General features: G+C 46.6%; 1 protein-coding gene and 1 long non-coding RNA gene across 2 annotated transcripts in view; both read right to left on the reverse strand.

The window, feature by feature from the left end:
• Positions 1-131: 131 nt before the first annotated feature.
• Positions 132-1,866, reverse strand: LOC123724409 (uncharacterized). Its single transcript, XR_006756946.1, has 3 exons — positions 1,707-1,866; positions 1,293-1,553; positions 132-247 (listed from the first exon to the last, which is right to left on the reverse strand). It is a non-coding gene; the product is annotated as an uncharacterized lncRNA (long non-coding RNA).
• Positions 1,867-2,508: 642 nt separating this feature from the next.
• The window catches only part of LOC123724539 (fibronectin type III domain-containing protein 7), a 35,890-nt gene continuing 17,889 nt past the window's right edge, over positions 2,509-20,509 (reverse strand). The window contains exons 4-11 of the mRNA XM_045688701.1: positions 10,388-10,660; positions 9,234-9,494; positions 6,273-6,539; positions 5,715-5,870; positions 5,126-5,386; positions 4,555-4,815; positions 4,072-4,343; positions 2,509-2,529 (exon numbers count right to left, since the gene is read on the reverse strand). Of these exons, the coding sequence (XP_045544657.1) occupies positions 2,509-2,529; positions 4,072-4,343; positions 4,555-4,815; positions 5,126-5,386; positions 5,715-5,870; positions 6,273-6,539; positions 9,234-9,494; positions 10,388-10,660 (1,772 nt within the window). The remainder of the gene's footprint in view (positions 2,530-4,071; positions 4,344-4,554; positions 4,816-5,125; positions 5,387-5,714; positions 5,871-6,272; positions 6,540-9,233; positions 9,495-10,387; positions 10,661-20,509) is intronic.

Consider the following 20,509-nt stretch of genomic DNA (forward strand, 5'->3'; position numbering starts at 1 on the left):
GTTGCCAGCAATGTGCTGTTGCAGATTCCATCCCTGGCCACAACTGTCACGGTGTAAATCTCTCCACACTCCAGCTGGGTGAGGTCACAGGAAGTGCCTGTGGTGCTGCAGGCAGTAAAGTGTGTCTCTCCGTCCTCCTGTGCCGAGGCAGTGTATCCAGTGGCTCCAGCACTAGCCTCCCAGGACACCGTCACCACGCCTGAGCTGCACTGCAGCAGGGAAGCCACGTTTTCTGGGTCACATGGGGCTGGGGAGGGGGTCACAAACAGGGTGTAAGGGGTGCGTAACTGGTCGCAGGGAAGTCAAACGCAGGAGAGCAGAACTTGGTGAATAGCCGGAGCAGTTTAATATATAAAACTAACGGCATACAAAACAACAAACACATGGGTACAAAACCCGTAGCACACCAGTAACACATAGCACGAGTACTTACAAATAAACAATTCCCAACAAGGACATGGGGGAAAATATACAACATGTAATTAGGGAATTGAAACCAGGTGTGTGTGAAAACAAGACAAAACAAATGGAACATGAAAAATGGATCGGCGATGGCTAGAAGACCGCTGACGTCGACCGCTGAACACCGCCCGAACAAGGAGAGGAACCGACTTCGGAAGAAGTCGTGGCACAGGGTCAGAGAACATAATAACATTTTACATTTTAGTCGTTTAGCAGACACTCTTATCTTATTCATACTTTTTTCTTACTGGTCACATGACCTTGGTCACATGACCTGATAATGTGCTCACAGTATGTTTACACATGTTTTGGGGAATAAGCCTCATCAAAGCCTATAGCAGGGTACCCCAACTGGCGGGCCGTGTGCCAAATGTGTTTTTATTAGCAATTTTTTGTTGTTGTTGGACATAATAGACTAAAAACACCAGGAAATCAGCTCCAAGTGATTTTAATTTAAGAAATCTGTTCCCAAGTATTCCCACACATAATAGAGAGAAATATGAATGAATACAAATGTCCGCAAGTTTTTAAATTATTATGTTTTAGTCAAACATTATATCTGTTTGGGCTTCTTGCAATAAATTTGCCGTCTAATTATTTGCAATTATGTTCCAGCCCCCCGACCATCCGCTCAATAAAAAAATCAGGCCGGGCTGAATCTAGTTGATGATCCCTGGCCTATTGGATGCTTGTTCATATCCGGCTCGAAGGACCAATTTGTAGGATACTGTGCAACAACATCAGAGAAGGTTTTTGTACATCAGTGTAAAATTAATACAATGTAATACATGGATTATTATATTATCTTATATTATCTTCTCTGAGCTTACCTGTTGCCACTGAGACGTCAACGCTGACAGAGCTGTTGCACTGGTCGTCTTTGGCAACCACGCTGACGCTGTACTCCTTGGCACACTTCAGGCCGGTGAAGAAACAGGTCAGGTTGGCGGTAGAGCACGTCGAGGTGTAACTGTCTGGCCCAGTCACTGTGGAAATGTAAGCGTGAGCCCCATCCGTGGCATCCCAAGAGGCCTGCAGGGTGTTAGAGGCACAGTCCACAACCCCATGCACACTGGAGGGAACACATGGCACTGAGAGAGAGAGAGAGAGAGAGAGAGAGAGAGAGAGAGAGAGAGAGAGAGAGAGAGATCTGTGTAATAACAGTATGCAGTACAGTACAACTGCTCTTTCTTTAAATACCTCTGATAAGACTCTCCATCTGCAATGCTAGACAGATAACACACCTGTCTGGACTGTCTGTGAAGCGCTGGTAGTTCCGATACAGTTGCGACTGGTTGCTGTCACGGCAACAGTGTATTGTTGTCCACACTGTAGCCCGTCCAGCTCGCAGGTGGAGCCCTCTGTTGTGCAGGAGAGTGTAGTACCATCACCAGCGATGGCGGTGACACTGTTGTTCAGGGCGATAGCTGCAGGGGCCCAGCTGACGCTCAGAGTGTTTGTCCTGCAGAACAGACTGTTCACTACACTCTGAGGGGCACAGGGGGCTGACAGGGAGAGGAAGAATACTCATTTAGATCAAATGGAATAGAAAATCACTTTTGAATGTTTAGTACTGTAGCAAAGGGGAATGTGAGAGGAAGTTGAAAGATTAGCAGTAGTAGTATTAGTTATAGTAGTAAGTAGTAGTTATAGTAGTAAGTAGTAGCAGTAATAGCGGTAGTAGTTATAGTAGTAAGTAGTAGTAGTACCAGTAGTAGTAGCAGTAATAGCGGTAGTAGTTGTAGTAGTATTAGATAGTAGAGGAAGAAAAGATGGTCCGTAATATAATCTCTAACTGAACAGAAGAAGAAGACGCTGTCTCTGTCTCTCTCACCTGTCTCCTGTGTGAACGTGTCACTCTCAGGGCTCTCACAGCTACCATCAGAGGCAGACACAGTGAAGACATACTCCTGACCACAGTGCAGCCCAGCCATCTGGCACCCTGGGGTGGCAGCGCCACAGCGCACACTGTGCCCATCTGTGCCCACCGCACTGCCAGAGTAGGAGATGGCGTTGGGACTGGCATCCCAGGAGAGGGAGGCTGTGTTACTGCCACAGTCCACCCAGCTGGAGACGTGGGTGGGAGGACAAGGCACTGCAGGAGGGGAGGAGGAGAGAAGAGGTTATGGTCCGACTTGGATTGTGGCTCTGTGTAATGTAGTTAGCCTTATGTTTTGAGATACACCACTCTGAATGCCTATAAATATGTATGTGGACACCTCGTCGATCATCTCATTCCAAAATCATGGGCATTAATATAGAGTTGGTACACCCTTTGCAGCTATAACAGCCTCCACTCGTCGGGGAAGGCTTTCCACTATATGTTGGAACATTGCTGCGGGGACTTGCTTCCTTCCATTCAGCCACAAGAGCATTAGTGAGATCGGGCACTGATGGGGGGTGTCCACATACTAGTGCAGTCAGCGTTCCAATTCATCCCAAAGGTGTTCGATGGGGTTGAGGTCAGGGCTCTGTGCAGGCCAGAATGTCATTGTATGCTGTAGCGTTAAGATTTCCCTTCCCTGGAGCTAAGGGGTCTAGCCTGAACCATGAAAAACAGCCCCACACCATTATTCATCATCCACCCAACTTTACAGTTGGCACTATGTATTTGGGCAGGTAGCGTTCTCCTGGCATCCGCCAAACTCAGATTCGTCCGTTGGACTGCCAGATGGTGAAGCTTGATTCATCACGTCAGAGAACGCGTTTCCACTGCTCCAGAGTCCAATGGTGGCGAGCTTAACACCACTCCAGCTGACGCTTGGCATTGAGCATGGTGATCTTAGGCTTGTGTGCAGCTGCACGGCCATGGAAACCAAACAGTTCTTGTGCTGACGTTGCTTTCAGAGGCAGTTTGGAACTCTGTCGTGAGTGTTGCAACCGTGGACAGACAATCTTTACATACTACGCGCTTCAGCACTCGGCGGTCACATTCTGTGAGCTTGTGTGGCCTACCACTTCGTGGCTGAGCCATTGTTGCTCCTAGACGTTTTCACTTCACAACAACAGTTACAGTTGAGCGGGGCAGCTTAAGCAGGGCAGAAATTTGACGAACTGACTTGTTGGAAAGGTGGCATCCTATGACGGTGCCCCTTTGAAAGTCATTGAGCTCTTCAGTAAGGTCATTCTACTGCCAATGTTTGTCTATGGTGATTGCATAAGCTGTGTGCTCGATTTTATACACCGGTCAGCAAGGGTGTTGCTGAAATAGCCGAATCCACTCATTTGAAGTCATGTCCACTTACTTTTGGCCATGTGTGTATCTGGGGTGTCCACATACTAGGGTATCTGTCAACATGGTTTTGTTGAGAATATGACTCCAAACGCACATTACTGCAGCTTACAAAAATAATAATGTTCATGGCATTTACATTTTACATTTTTAGTCATTTAGCAGACGCTCTTATCCAGAGCGACTTACAGTAGTGAATGCATACATTTCATACATTTATTCTCCATACTGGTCCCCCGTGGGAATCGAACCCACAACCCAGGTGTTGCAAACACCAAACACCATGCTCTTTTCCTGACTTAACCAATCAAGCAGGTTGCTTGATTGATTGATTGCTTAACCCAGAAACATATCACATCAACCCCACTGTTTATTACTCCGTCTTTACCTGTCTGTAGGGTGACCATGCTGCTCTCCGTGCTGGAGCAGGCGTCGTCCACAGCCAATACACTGAGGCTGTACGTCTGACCACACAGCAAATCCTCCAGACTACAGGTGGTGTCGTTGGACGTGCACTCCGTACGGTGGCCGCTGTTGCCTATGGCGATGGCAGTGTAGATCTTGGCCCCACGGCTGGCGTCCCAGGTGACGGCTACAGGGCTCTCTCCACAGGTACGATGCACTGTCACGTTAGTGGGCACACAGGGCACTGAGAGGGGAGGAAGATGAGGAAAATAGATTCTTACAGTTTATATAGAGTAACTGATCAGTTATACAAGTTTATATAACGCCTTTTTGTTCCATTGTTGCGTCTACCTGATTGAAATTTGAGTAGTATTTTGATAGAGATTGTTCAAACGGCTGGAACTCAATGGAATGAAACGGAATTAATTTCACAAACTAGTTGTATCCTGTCTCACCTTCCCTGATGACCATGGCCTGACTGGGCTTAGAGAGGCAGGATCTGTTAACAGACATAACCTCCACAACATACTCCTCTCCACAGTCCAGTGTGTCCACGCTACAGCTGGTTGCCGTAGAGTTACAGGTCACCTGCTCTCTGTTGCCGTGGGAGATGATGGTGGTGTAACCTAACGCACGCAGCGACGTGTCCCAGCTTACCGTCAGCGTTCCAGACCCACAATCCATCTCAGTTTGTACGTTGGCAGGCCCGCATGGGACTGGAGAGAGAGTGATGGAGAAGAGAGGAGGTAAGTTTGACCAAAGACATGCAGTATGTACAGTAGTATACTAAAATAGAACTATATCAGGGTTATGGTTAAATCTAGGGGTCATATAACTGTGGAGAGGTTTGGGGACTAAAGTCAAAACTGAGTAAGACTGAATCAATAAGTGTTAGGTTAAGTAAGTTGCATATAAGTCATTGCGATGCCCTACCTGACTCTAGTTGTTGGATTAAGGATTCGGCGGTTGCCAAATTCTTCAATTAGGGCTAGTATTGTGTGTACTGTTAATGGTGGAGGTTCCTACCTGACTCCATGGTGATGGCCTGGGAGGGTATGCTGGGGCAGATGCCGTCATGGTGCATGACGGAGACAGAGTAGAGCTGGCCACACTTCAGGCTGGGGACAGTGCAGTTGTTTCCTGTGGTGCTGCAGCTGAGAAGGCCTCCCTCCGTGTCCTCAATGGTGGCTGTGTAGGAGAGTATACTGTGATGGCTTTGCCACACAATCAGAGCGTGGTTCGCCGCACAGTCGAGGAAGGCCTCGATGTGGTCCGGAAGGCAGGAGGCTGGAGGGGGATGGAGAGGGGATCATGTGACGTGAGAGACACTCAACACTCATATAAACATGGCAAATAACAGTTTGGAAATCATGTATTTATTGAGCTGTATAGTAGGCCTTGCTCAAAAGGCACGGAATAACAAGACTACTACTACTTCCTGTGTAATAAAACTATAATTATTATTACCATTATTATTATAAAACCATTTAGAACTCATCACCAGCCTGCCTGTCCCCAAACTGGAGAGAGCAGAGCAGTAAAGCACTTTGTGACAACTGCTGATGTAAAAAGGGCTTAATAAATATATCTGATTGACTGATTGACAGTAACATGCCTGTCTTTATGGTGACTATCTCGCTGTTGGAGCTGTTGCACTTGAGGTTTGTTGCAGTGACGAAGGCGTTGTAGGTGGAGCTGCAGCGGAGGCCCTTGATCTGACACTTGGTATCCATGGAGTTACAGGTGTGAACCACGCCAGCGTCATCCGTTGCTGTGGCGATGTAGAACAGAGAGCCGTAGGAAACCTGCCAGTTCAGAGTGATGGAGTCGGATCCACAGTGCATTGCTGCTGAAACGTTCTGAGGAGCGCAGGGAACTGCAGCAGGGAGGGAACATTCAGTTGAGTGTGTGTGTGTGTGTGTGTGTTGGTTTCAGAGTGTCTGTGTGTGGTTTGGTACTAGTTAGTTACAAGGGTAGTGAATGCCCCAGTTGAACAATATACACTGCTTAATGGCTTTTCCCTTCAAGATAAGGTTATTGAGCCAGGTGTGAAAGCCGTGCATGAAAGTCACATCAATATGGCTAATGAATTCAGTGGAGGGTAACGGCTACAAAAATCATGTGGATGTAATGTATGTAATTTACTTGCAGTGAAGAGTTGACCATGTCTCACCTGTCTCAGCCACCTGTCCCAGAGTCCTGTAGCTGGGGCAGTTGTCATCGAAAGCTGTGATGTACATGGTTAAACTCTCCCCACAATGCACCGAGGGTATGGCACAGCTGTTGGTGAAGGAGCTGCAGTTGTAGCGGTTGCTTTCATCCTTGTTTCCCCATGCCTCAACCGTGTAGGCCAGAGCCCCCTCAGCACGGTCCCATGTACTGGTCAGGACTTCAGACCGACAGTTGGCTGAGGATAACAAGTTCTGAGGCATACAGGGGGCTGGAGAGGGATGATAAAGAGTTGCTGTTAGTTGCTGTGTGAATTTAAGCATGCTCTCTCTAATTCTTTCTTTCTTTCTCTCTCTCTCTCTCTCTCTCTCTCTCTCTCTCTTTCTCTCTCAGGACCTGAGCCCTAGGACCATGCCTCAAGACTACCTGGCCTGATGACTCCTTGCTGTCCCCAGTCCACCTGGCCGTGCTGCTGCTCCAGTTTCAACTGTTCTGCCTGCAGCTATGGAACCCTGACCTGTTCACCGGACGTGCTACCTGTCCCAGACCTGCTGTTTTCACCTCTCTAGAGACAGCAGGAGCGGAAGAGATACTCTCAATGATCGGCTATGAAAAGCCAACTGACATTTACTCCAGAGGTGCTGACCTGTTGCACCATCGACAACTACTGTAGTTATTATTATTTGACCATGCTGGTCATTTATGAACATTTGAACATCTTGGCCATGTTCTGTTATAATCTCCACCCGGCACAGCCAGAAGAGGTCTGGCCACCCCTCATAGCCTGGTTCCTCTCTAGGTTTCTTCCTAGGTTTTGGCCTTTCTAGGGAGTTTTTCTTAGCCACCGTGCTTCTACACCTGCATTGCTTGCTGTTTGGGGTTTTAGGCTGGGTTTTTGTACAGCACTTTGAGATATCAGCTGACGTAAGAAGGGCTTTATAAATAGATTTGATTCCCACTCAAGCTATTATTATTTCACAAGCATTGTAGTTTTGTAAATTACAATCTTAGAAAGAAAGGTGGTATCTACAATCTAAAAGGGTTCTTTGGCTGTCCCGATAGGAGAACCCTTTGAATAACCCTTGTTGTTTCCAGGTAGAACCCTTTTGGGTTCCATGTAGAATGCTTTCGGAACCCTGACACCTACTGGTCCTTTCACTTTAGAACGTCAAGATCAGACGCTAGGCTAGACGGTCCCACACAGCGCCAGTTGTCATCCTAATCATACAGAATATGAGTGTAGTCTACTAGTAATGCGTGGGTTGATTTATAACTCACAGTCCCCGCTGTTTTTTCCGCAGGGCGGGCAGGTTTAGGGTCATGAAATATTGTGTGGATGAAGGACGGGTGGGTGGCGGGTTGGTTGAATAAAGAGAAAACAATAACTGAAAAAATCCACAAATGTATCATTTATGTGCAATTTATATCAATAGGCTACATTGAGGTTTATCTTTCATTATTTTATGCAATCTAGCATTAGTGCATAAGCTTACGCTTTAGGGCCTAGCTGTGTGTGCACCAAATATCCAACACAGCAATCGCCAAACGCTTTTGGGAAGGGTTAGAAAAAGTTAACATCGATTCACGGAGTCAAAAAGGACAATGTCGAAGTTTAATTCAATAAGAGAAAAGCTGCGAAATGGAGAGTTGAAAATAAGGGGAGGGACAGAAAAGTAATGTTTGGGAAAGATTTGTTGAAGTGGTAAAAGAGGATGATATGTTATGTGTGATGATTGTGAGAAGCTATACAAATTCGACAGTCACTATACAAATTCGACAGTCACAAGGCGGGGACTTCAAATAAGCCTATGGAATGTCAAGGGAACTGTAGCCTACTGTTCAGATGGGTTAAATGGAAACTGAAATCTGGACACTGACTGTAGGTCTATAACCTCTCACATAGCCTTACTATTAACTCCTGCAGAATTAAAAAAATTTTACCACTTCAACAAATCTTTCCCAAACATTACTTTTCTGTCCCTCCCCTTATTTTCTTGTGGTAAAATTATACAGCAAATGTAGGCAATTTATTTAATGGAGAAATATGATTTCTTTCATCATCTTGAGAGAATGTGAATGTGCAGTTAAATACCGTCTGTAGAGGTGCTATCTTTATCAGCATCATAAAAGCTGATAGTATTTCAACCACATAAAATATGCATCCAAGTTGAACTGAAATCTTATCAGAAACATGTTGGGTTGTTTTCACAACTTTCTATTTCCTTACAACCGGTCAAACTGATGTCATTTGGACATTTTGCACAGAAAATCTTTCCATTTTTTTGTGGTTGGATTATTGCATTTTCTCCCCCGTCCCTAAACGTCTTTACTCCGCGAAAGAATCAGAGATGACAGAGACAACTTTACCGATGTCAACTTGTTTGAAGCATTCATTCTATTGATTTACGTGTATGACATTATTCTGGTGAGCAGGGGTTTATTTAGTCTTCTAGGACAACATATAATGACAGGAGAGAAGCTGCATGTATCTAATTATAGACCAGTTGACTAACATATAGTCTACCAAAATGTTGGAAATTATAAACAGAAACATATCTAAATCAGGCAAAAGAAAATCCTGCACCCCCTGTCAAAAAAACAATCTGTCTCTGACTGTAGTTTACAGTGCATTTTCTATATTAGTGGTTTAGGGTTGGGTGCGGTCTCAGATGTTCACTTTATCACATATTGTTGGGTGGTTGGGTTATTAGCAATTGCGGTCGGGTGTGGGTGAGCAAACAGCTGACCACTATAGCCTACTATATTCTCATAATGAAAAAACTATGGGCCCTAGTCAAAAGTTGTACTTATGGTTGTCTCACCTAGCTACGGTATCTTAAGATGAATGCATTACCTGTAAGTCGCTCTGGATAAGAGGGTCTGCTAAATGTCTAAAATGTAAAATGTACTATATAGGGACTAAGTTGCCATTTCAGAAGCAGCCTGAGTGTGTCTGTGGTCGTACCGGTGCGGACTGCTACTGGTGGGCTGGCCTGGCTGTTGCACCCGCTACTGACAGAGTAGACAGTGAAGGTGTAACGACGGCCACACACAGTGTTGGTGAAGAAACAGGAAGTGTCTAAGGTCATACAGTCCATGGTTTCTCCCTCTGAGTCCACGGCCCTGGCCCTGTAGTGAGCCGTGTTGTTGGTGGCAGCCCAGGAGAAGATGATCACGTTGCTGGAACACTCACGGTACAGGTTGAGATTCTTGGGAGGACAGGGGACTGCGAGAGGGAGAGAGAGGGAGGAGGGAGGGAGAGAGAGCGGTAGAGGGAAAAAGAGAGAGAAATATGAGAGGGTGAGAGTGAGGGAGAGAGAGAGAGAAGAATGGGAGAAGAGAGAGAAAAGGGAGAAACATCAAAACCCTGATGTATAAGATTACAGCAAACCACTGGGGTATAGAGTTCACAAAGGGACTGCTTTTCTCTAAAATAGGTTACAGAATATAATATAACATGACTTTGCAGCTCAATAGAGGACCTAGTTCTCAAGGATGATGCCTATGCAGTAATTTGTGGGTGTGGTCTGTGTCTATGTGAATAAGAAATAAACAGACATAGAGGACCATGGAAAAGCAGGAAGGTAAAAAACCTATTCCCATATGACCTCCGATATTATCCTAACAAAAACAGCAAAAGAAAGGCTGTTTACAGCTTTGCATTATACACTATGTTGTATTGTCATCATATGTGAACTGTAATATGTGTCAAATCTGATATAAGAAGTGAATTCAGGTAAAGCACTTTGTTGGACACATCCCTTGTACAGTGGGTGTACTGTACATCCTGTGAGAAACAACACTTGTTTGTTGCCCTTGATCTGCAGCAGCTAAGCCCTCAGGAGGCTGTGTGAGAGATAGGATGTTGGTTAAGCTGTAGCCTACAGTAGGGGAGAGCATAGCTGTGTGTTCAGTTGGAGGGATTAAAGGGTCAGAAGTGTAAGAGTGCCATTCATTCAGCCTTCTAGAATGTTTGCCCTCCATTCTGTCCTCCTCTGTCTTATTGTGGGTCCACTTTATTGTGGGTCCTGGTGTTTCCCTTTTCTCAATCAGTGTCCCACCTGTGTCTCACCTGTCTCTAGGTGTCCTACGTATGTCAAAGGTGTCTCACTGTCTCACCTGTCCAAAAGTATACCTCCTTGGTCTCAGTGTCCTTACCTGTGACAAAGTGTGAGGTGGTGTTTACTTTGCTCTCACAGCTCTTGGACACAGCGGTGACCTGCACCATGTAATCCTCTCCACAGCCCACCCCTGTGATCTGGCACTCTGTGCCCTGAGAAGTGCAGGATAGGACGGTCCTGCCGCTGCCGGTAGCAACTGCTCTGTACGAGTCTGCTCCGAACACTCGGGCCCAGGATACCATGGCTGTGCCGCTGGTACAGCTGTACTCCACTGATATGGACATCACAGCACTTAATGCTGAAAATGACATATAATTCTTGCATAAGTACTGGATTTGGTTCATGTGAATGTGAGGATCATTCGGTGCTTGCCTACTTGAAAATTACATATTTACTTATTGAATATCAGTTCAGTGCAAAGGAGAAACCTTTTTGAGGAAAAAAAATAATATATAAATATACAGTAGGTCTGAAAATACCTAGTTTATCGGACAGTAATGACTAATTGTAAAACTGATTATAAAAGCTTACTCACTGTTTGTAGTATATGTGTATTCAGTAGGCTCTCCTGGCTCCAGTAAGGTGTTGACAGAAGCCACTGATATCTGATAAGAGGAACATGGCAGGATATCCCTTATGTCCAGTTGGTTGTGTGACACTTTTGTCTTGAACAGTGCGTGGTCTGGTTCATCCAGGTCGGTAACCGTCACCTGGTAAAGAATAACCTTTTCCACTGGCTGCCAGTACAGGCGCACTGAATTATTTCCAATCTGGTTGGCTGTAATTCCCTTTGGCGGTTGGATCACTATGGAGGGACAAATGAACGGTCATGTAGACCTATAATGGACCACTGACTAGAGTTCACCTGTGGTAGGCTAGTTGAAGGCTGAATGCCTTAAGTATAAAGCTAAAAGTGAAACGTTAAACATTTAAGCTAGAATACGCTGCCTTTAAAATTCTTTAGACCTTGCATTTACAACCAGTTTACCCACAACCAGAATGTAGTCTAATGTTAATCGAGATAAAATAGTTCACTCACAGGTAGAAATGGTCCTCACTCTGCTTCTCGCTCCAAGACCAGCTTGGTTTGCGGTGTAGATGTAACAGTCGTAGACGGTTGATGGCTGCAGGTTTTGGACCACTGCGCTTATGTTGGTGAAGGTGAAATTAAGCCTCTCTACCATGGTCTTTGATTCCATCAACAGGTGATAAAGGTCCGCGGTGTACACGCGCACCCATTCTATTTGGATTGAAGTACTTGATAATGCCCTTGAGGAGGTTATCTGAGAGGTGTCGGGAACTAAAATAGTAACAAGAGGGGGCAATGTAAGCTATTATTAGCATTTCTAGAATATTGTTCAGTAGACCAGTCCATGCGCAAAAGTCCATGCGTAAATCTGCAAAAAATGTATTTGGAAAAGATTTGTTGCCATGGTGGGCCTAAGACTAGGCTTGATAAATAGCACATGTTTTTAAATGAAATATTTGAGTTTACTGGTTAAAATTCATGTTTATCACAACTTTGCTTTCCGGTGGAGAATGATACTTACCTGTTTTGGCCACTTGTGATTTCAAGCACATAACATAGTAGAACTGGAACACTTTGACCGTAACACTATACAAGGTTCCAGGTCTCAGGCCCTGGACCAGTTTCTCTGTACTGGTAGCTGGTAGCGTTACCACGACAGGTGCTATATCTGTCGCATTTATTACCCGAAGGTCCAAAAAGTAATTTGTTGCTCCATTGTATTTGTTCCATTTCACTAGAAGTGTTGACGCAGCTGGAGATGTTATTGATGTAATATTGCATACTGAAAGAGAGAGAGAGAAGTTTGAGTAAAATTCAATAGAAAAAAGGTATCTAGGAGAGAATAGCCTAGTAGAATTGATTGATGAGTAAATCAGTAGACATCTCAATACTCTATCAAGCATCGTTGCCTGAGGGGATGACACTACGTTTTCAAGTTCATCTCCCCCAAATTGTGTCGAATCTTTCACTTACACTTTTTCTGTAGTTTGAACATTTGAACACAGAATCATATTAAAAAAATATTATGAATAAATAAACATTATTGACTGCTTGACATCCACATCTTCCCTTTATTCAAAGTCCATCAACTAATGATATAGCTGGAGACTTACCTTGTGCTTTTGTGTATGATATCTGAAAAACAGCAAATATAAGTGAATTATACTCCAACATTCATTTGACAAAACAATATAACATAAATATACAAGTTTGCACACAAAAAAGTATATTCCAAGAAAAATATATATTTACCTGTGTTAGAGATACCAATACTAAAGAAAAACCTATTGCTCCTACCAATCCCATTTTTCACAATGACTGCAGGATCCCGATTAGTTTAGTATACAAGGGAATCAAATACAAAAGGTGTTCTGGATTCTTTTGAGCTGAAGCGCACATACTGGGTGGGAACCAATCAGTAGGCCCCAAATGGGGCCAGCTTTCCTCCTGATTGCCCTGGGCACAGAGGTGTCATGAGAAGATAGCGGCACAGGCAGGGAACGAGGGAGGGAACGAGGGAGGGATGAGAAGAAAGACTGGGTGGCTCAGCTCTATTGGAAGGATACAGCAGGCTGGTATCTCTCTCCGTGCTTCTGCATCAGTTTGGTTGGATAATAATCAATGCATCCCCTCCATGATTTGTCACACACCTATATTACGTTCAGTATTTACATTTGATTTGTTATCACCACAATGTGACTTTTTATATTCCACTTAGGCTACGTTTAGACTGTTATGATATTTTTTCCAGTCATTTTGGTCTTTTGACCAATCACATCAGGGCTGATTTGATTGGTCAAAAGACCAGTTAGTGAAACAAAGATCGGTATTGGGCTGCCTGTCTAAACGCATCCATAGATGCCACAATGCCTGAGTTTACACAGGCAGCCCAATTCTGATATTTATTTTCCCCCTAATTGGTCTTTTGACCAATCACATCAGATCTTTTCACAGCAAACCTTTTTTAGAGTTATCTGATTGGTCAAAGATCAATTACTGGAAAAAAAAGATCAGAATTGGTCTGCCTGTGTAATTGCAGCCTATGTGATACTATGTGGCATATTTCAATGTGTTATGTTGAATGATTTGAATATTTCTAAAATAGATAGGTTTTTCTCACAATCATCATGTATTCATTTAGCACAGTGTGTCACGACTTCCGCCGAAGTTGGTTCCTCTCCTTGTTTGGGCGGCGTTCGGCGGTCGGCGTCGCCAGTCTTCTAGCCATCATCGATCCACTTTTCATTTTCAATATGTTTTGTCTTGTGTTCCCACACACCTGGTTTCAATTCCATCATTACATGTTGTGTATTTAACCCTCTATTCCCCCCAAGTCCTTGTCCGGAATTGTTTCTTTTTAAGTGCTTGTGCACGTTATTGCTGGTGTGCGACGGGTTTTGTACCCATTGTTTGATTGTTATGTTTCCGGTGGTTTTTATTATTAAACTGCGTCGTTGTAAACACAGTTTTGCTCTCCTACGCCTGACTTCTCTGCCGCCAGTACGCACCCATACAGAATTCCGGACCAAACTTATTGACTCAGCAGGAGCAGTTACCCTGGGTATAGGGGTGGAGGAGCTCGTCCGGGAGCACGCAGCAATGCTCCACCATCTTGGCACCGCCATGGACCGCGTTGTCCAGACAATGGACCGCTGGGAGAGACAGGGAGTTCTACCAGCGCCTCCACCAGCATAACCGGGGTCTCCACTACGCGCCCCTCCTTCTCCTGGTCCCAGTGGGATTCGTCTCTCCCTTCCCCAGGAATACAATGGGACGGCTGCGAACTGCCAGGCGTTCCTGTTGCAGCTAGACTTATACCTGGCAACTGTCCACCCGGCTCCTTCGGGCCGTGAGAGGTTGTCCGCCCTCGTCTCGTGCCTCACCGGGAAAGCCCTGGAGTGGGCCAACGCCGTGTGGAGAGAGGGAGATGCGGCGTTGGTTCCTCTGGGTATCGAGGCAGCAGGCAGGGCGCTCTGGCGTCACCCCAGGTGAGCCGGCACCATTCTCACCCAGAGCCCTCTGTTGCACATATGTTTTTGTATTTCACTTTTCCTGAGTTTTCCCCACAAACACCATGCTCAGTTGGTAGAGCATGGTGTTTGCAACGCCAGCATGGTGTGTGCAACGCCAGGGTTGTGGGTTAGATTCCCACGGGGGGCCAGTACAAAAAAAAATAAAAAATGCATGAAATGTATGTATTCACTACTGTAAGTCACTCTGGATAAGAGCGTGTGCTAAATGACTAAAATGTAAAATGTAATTCCCAGCATACGGCGCTCGTCGATTCAGGCGCGGCTGGGAATTTTATAGATAGATCGTTCGCCCATAGTTTAGGGATCCCCATTGTTCCCGTGGCTGTGCCCTTCCCCGTTCACGCCTTAGATAGTCGACCATTAGGGTCAGGGTTGATTAGGGAGGCCACCGCTCCTCTGGGCATGGTGACGCAGGGGGGGTCACAAGGAGAGAATTAGTCTCTTCCTTATTGACTCTCCTGCATTTCCCGTGGTGCTAGGCCTACCCTGGTTAGCTTGTCATAACCCTTCTGTTTCTTTGCCACAGAGGGCTCTCACAGGGTGGTCGCGAGAGTGCTCGAGGAGGTGTTTAGGGGTTTCCGTTGGTGCTACTACGGTGGAAAGTCCAGACCAGGTCTCCACCATGCGCATTCCCCCTGAATATGCCGATTTGGCTCTCGCCTTCTCCAAAAAGAAGCCGACTCAATTACCACCCCATCGACGGGGCGAATGTGCGATAAATCTCCTCGCAGACGCTGCGCTTCCCAGGAGTCACATGTATCCCTTCTCACAGGCAGAGACGGCGGCTATGGAAACATATGTCTACGAATCCCTGCATCAGGGGTACATTCGGTCCTCCACTTCACCCGACTCCTCGAGTTTCGTTTTTGTGAAGAAGAAGGAGGGAGGTCTACGCCCGTGTATTGACTATCAAGGTCTGAACCAGATCACTGTGAGGTATAGTTACCCGCTACAGCTCATAGCCACATCAATTGAGTCAATGCACGGGGCGCGTTTCTTCACCAAACTAGATCTCAGGAGCGCTTACAATCTGTTGCGTATCCAGGAGGGAGACGAGTGGAAGACAGCTTTCAGTACCACCTCAGGGCACTATGAGTACCTCGTCATGCCGTACGGGTTGATGAATGTGCCATCAGTCTTCCAAGCCTTTGTAGATGAGATTTTCAGGGACCTGCATGGGCAGGGTGTAGTGGTGTATATTGATGACATTCTGATATACTTCGCTACACGCTCCGAGCATGTGTCCCTGGTGCGCAGGGTGCTTGGTCGCCTGTTGGAGCATGACCTGTACGTCAAGGCTGAGAAATGCCTGTTCTTCCAGCAGTCTGTCTCCTTCCTAAGGTACCGCATTTCCACCTCTGGGGTGGAGATGGAGAGTGACCGCATTTCAGCTGTGCGTAATTGGCCGATTCCCACCACGGTAAAGGAGGTGCAGCGGTTCTTAGGGTTTGCCAACTACTACCGGAGGTTTATCCGGGGTTTTGGTCAGGTAGCGGCTCCCATTACCTCACTGCTGAAGGGGGGCCTGGTACGTTTGCAGTGGTCGGCTGGGGCGGACAGGGCTTTTGGTCACCTGAGGGCTCTGTTTACCTCGGCTCCCATGCTGGCCCATCCGGATCCCTCTTTGGCGTTCATAGTGGAAGTGGATGCGTCCGAGGCTGGGATAGGAGCTGTGCTCTCTCAGCGCTTGGGTACACCACCGAATCTCCGCCCCTGTGCCTTCTTCTCGAAGAAGCTCAGCCCGGCAGAGCGAAACTATGATGTGGGGGACCGGGAGCTGTTGGCTGTCGTCAAGGCCTTGAAGGTATGGAGACATTGGCTTGAGGGGGCTAAACACCCTTTTCTCATCTGGACTGACCACCGCAATCTGGAGTACATCCGGGCAGCGAGGAGACTGAACCCTCGCCAGGCAAGGTGGGCCATGTTTTTCACCCGTTTTGTGTTCACCCTTTCCTACAGACCAGGCTGTCACGGTTGTCGTTGGGTAGAGATGACAAAAACGCAGCAGGAATGTGGATGCTCATCTTGAATATTTATTAAACACAGAGAGCACGGAAAAAATAACAAAACGAAGAACGACAAAAGACAGTTTAACAGGCTATACTCACAACAGCAGTGCTAAAGACAACTACCCACAAAATCCCCAGGTGAAAACAAGCATCTAATATATAACTCCCAATCAGGAACAACGACATACAGCTGTTCCTGATCAGGAGCCACACAAACCACACAGAAATAGACAGACTAGAAAACCATAGAAAACCAACACTAGAACATATACTCAAACCCCAGACTACATAAACCAAACACCCCTTTAATAACACACACAACCCCAACCATACAAAACAAATACCCTTCTGCCACGTCCTGACCAAATATTAATACAATTACTCCCTCTGCTGGTCAGGACGTGACAGTACCCCCCCCCAAAGGTGCATACCCCGAATGCACCTAAACAACCAAAAAACAACCAAAAAATAAACCCCTAACTAAAGGGAGGGAAGGAAGGGTGGCTGTGCTACACCCCCCCCTCCCCAACCCACCTATACTGGAGGTGGCTCAGGTTCTGGCCTACTGCCCTCCAGACTGTAGGCAGACTCTCTTGGCTCCGGACCGTAGGCAGATTCACTCGGTTACGGGCCGTAGGCAGACTCACTCGGTTCCGGATCGCAGGCAGACTCACTCGGTTCCGGATCGCAGGCACTCACTCGGTTTCAGACCGCAGGCAAACTCACTCGGTTCCGGACCATTGACAGACTCACTCGGTTCCGGACTGCATGCAGACTCACTCGGTTCTGGAACGCAGGCAGACTCACTCGGTTCCGGATCGCAGGCAGACTCACTCGGTTCCGGATCGCAGGCAGACTCACTCGGTTCCGGATCGCAGGCAGACTTACTCGGTTCCGAACTGCAGGCAGACTTACTCGGTTCCGGACTGCAGGCAGACTCACTCGGTTCCGGATCGCAGGCAGACTCACTCGGTTCCGGACTGCATGCAGACTCACTCGGTTCTGGACTGTAGACCCATTCACCCCTCTCCGAACTGTGGGCCGTCTCACTCGGTTCTGCACAGTGGGCCGTCTCCCTTGGTTCCGAACTGTAAGCCGTCTCACTCGGTTCTGCACAGTGGGCCGTCTCCCTTGGTTCCGAACTGTAGGCCGTCTCACTCGGTTCCGGGCTTAACACTCTTACCGGATACTCGTGACGGGGTACTGTTGTCGGATACTCTGGACGAGGCACTGTTGCCGAATACTCTGGACGGGGAACTGTCATCGGATACTCTGGACGGGGCACTGTTTCCGGACACTCTGGACAGGGCACTGTTTCCGGACACTCGAGGCTGGGCTGACGCACTGGAAGCCTGATGCGTGGGACTGGTAGTGGAGGTACCAGCCTGGGGACACGCACCTCAGGGCTAGTGCGGGAAGCAGGAACCGGCCGAGTGGAACTGGTATTATGCACTGGAAGCCTGATGTGTGGTGCTGGTACTGGAAGTGCCAGTTTGGGAACACGCACCTCATGGCTAGTGCGAGGAGCGGGAACAGGCTGAGTAGGATTAGGCTGACTCTCTGGAAGCTTGATGCGTGGTGCTGGTACTGGACGTGCCAGACTAAGGGTTCGCACTTCCAGGTCAGCACGAGAGGCAGGAACTGGAAATACTGGGCCATGGAGGCGCACAGGCGGTCTTGATCGCACCTCCTGCACAACCCGTCCTGGCTGGATGGAACTAGCAGCCCTGTACGAGCGGGGTGCTAGTACAGGGTGAACTGGGCTGTGCAGGGGCCTGATGGTTACCGTGCGTAGAGCGGGCGTAGGGTAGCCTGGTTCTAGGAGGCGCACTGGCGACCAGACGCGTTGCGCAGGCATCCTCCTACCAGGCTGGATGCCCACTCTAGCACGGCATCGCCGGTCTTCCCACACACCTGGTTTCAATTCCCTAATTACATGTTGTCTATTTAACCCTCTGTTCCCCCCATGTCCTTGTCCGGAATTGTTTATTTGTAAGTGCTTGTGCACGTTATTGCTGGTGTGCGACGGGTTTTGTGCCCATTGTTTGATTGCTATGTTTCCGGTGTTTTTTATTATTAAACTGCGTCGTTGTAAACACAGTTTTGCTCTCCTGCGCCTGACTTCTCTGCCACCAGTACGCACCCCTTACACTGTGGTTCCCAAACATTTTATAGTCCCGTACCCCTTCAAACATTCAACCTCCAGCTGCGTACCCCCTCTAGCACCAGGGTCAGCGCAATCTCAAATATTGTTTTTTGACATCATTGTAAGCCTGCCACAGACACACTATATGATACATTTATTAAACATAAGAATGAGTGTGAGTTTTTGTCACAACCCGGCTCGTGGAAAGTGACAAATAGCTCTTATTGGACCAGGGCACAAATAACAATATAATAATAATCAATAATTTTGCTCTTTATTTAGCCATCTTACATATGAAACCTTATTAGTTCATTGAAAATTGTGAATAACTCACCACAGGTTAATGAGAAGGGTGTGCTTGAAAGGATGCACATAACTCTGCAATGTTGGGTGGTATTGGAGAGAGTCTCCGTCTTAAATCCTTTTCCACACACAGTCTGTGCCTGTATTTAGTTTCCATGCTAGTGAGGGCCGAGAATCCACTCTCACATAGGTACGTGGTTGCAAAGGGCATCAGTGTCTTAACAGTGCGATTTATCAAGGCAGGATACTCTGAGCGCAGCCCTATCCAGAAATCTGTCAGTAGCTTCTGATTAAATAAAATTATCACAGAACCGCTTGTTGCAATTTCGATGAGGCTCTCTAGTTCAGATATCGGTAAGTGGATTGGAGGCAGGGCATGAAAGGGATAACAAATCCAGTTGTTTGTCATCCGTTTCGGGAATGTACCTGCGTAATTGCACACCCAACTCACTCAGGTGCCTCGGAATATCACATTTGACATTGTCCGTAAGCTTGAGTTCATTTGCACAAAAAAAATCATACAATGATGGAAAGACCTGTGTGTTGTCACTGTTAATGCAGACAGAGAAGAGCTCCAACTTCTTAATCGTAACCTCAATTTTGTCTCGCATATTGAATATAGTTGCGGAGAGTCCCTGTAATCATCGATTCAGATCATTCAGGCGAGAAAAAACATCACCCAGAAAGGCCAGTCGTGTGAGAAACTCATCATCGTGCAAGCGGTCAGACAAGTGAAAATTATGGTCAGTAAAGAAAACTTTAAGCTCGTCTCTCAATTTAAAAAAATGTGTCAATACTTTGCCCCTTGATAACCAGCACACTTCTGTATGTTGTAAAAACGTTACATGGTCGATGCCCATATCATTGCATGATGCAGAAAATATACAAGAGTTCAGGGGCCTTGCTTTAAAAGTGAACCATGTTCACTGTAGTGTCCAAAATGTCTTTCAAGCTGTCAGGCATTCCCTTGGCAGCAAGAGCCTCTCGGTGGATGCTGCAGTGTACCCAAGTGGTGTCGGGAGCAACTACTAGCATGCACGTTACCACTCCACAATGTCTCCCTGTCATGGCTTTTGTGCCATCAGTACAGATACCAACACATCTTGACGACCAAAGTCCATTTGATGTTACAAAGCTGTCCAGTTCTTAAAAAATATCCTCTCCTGTTTTCCTGGTTTCCAGTGGTTTGCAGAAGAGGATGTGTTCCTTAATTGACCCCCCATAAACGTAACGGACATATACCAGGAGCTGTGCCAGGCCCGCCACGTCTGTTGACTCATCCAGCTGTAACACATAGAATTCACTGGCTTGTATGCGAAGCAGTAATTGTTTCAAAACATCACCTGCCATGTCACTGATGCATCGTGAAACGGTGTTGTTTGATGAAGGGATTGTCTGTATAGTTTTTTGGGCCTGATGTTCTAAATGAGCTGCAAAATCTGGATCCCTACAAATCAGCTTGGCTAGACAATCTGGACCTTCTCTTTCTAAAATAGTCAGCCAAAATTGTTGCAACCCCTATTACTAGCCTATTCAACCTCTCTTTCGTATCGTCTGAGATCCCCAAAGATTGGAAAGCTGCCGCGGTCATGCCCCTCTT

Source organism: Salmo salar, chromosome ssa10, assembly GCF_905237065.1.
Source record: "Salmo salar chromosome ssa10, Ssal_v3.1, whole genome shotgun sequence".
NCBI classification, from domain to species: domain Eukaryota; kingdom Metazoa; phylum Chordata; class Actinopteri; order Salmoniformes; family Salmonidae; genus Salmo; species Salmo salar.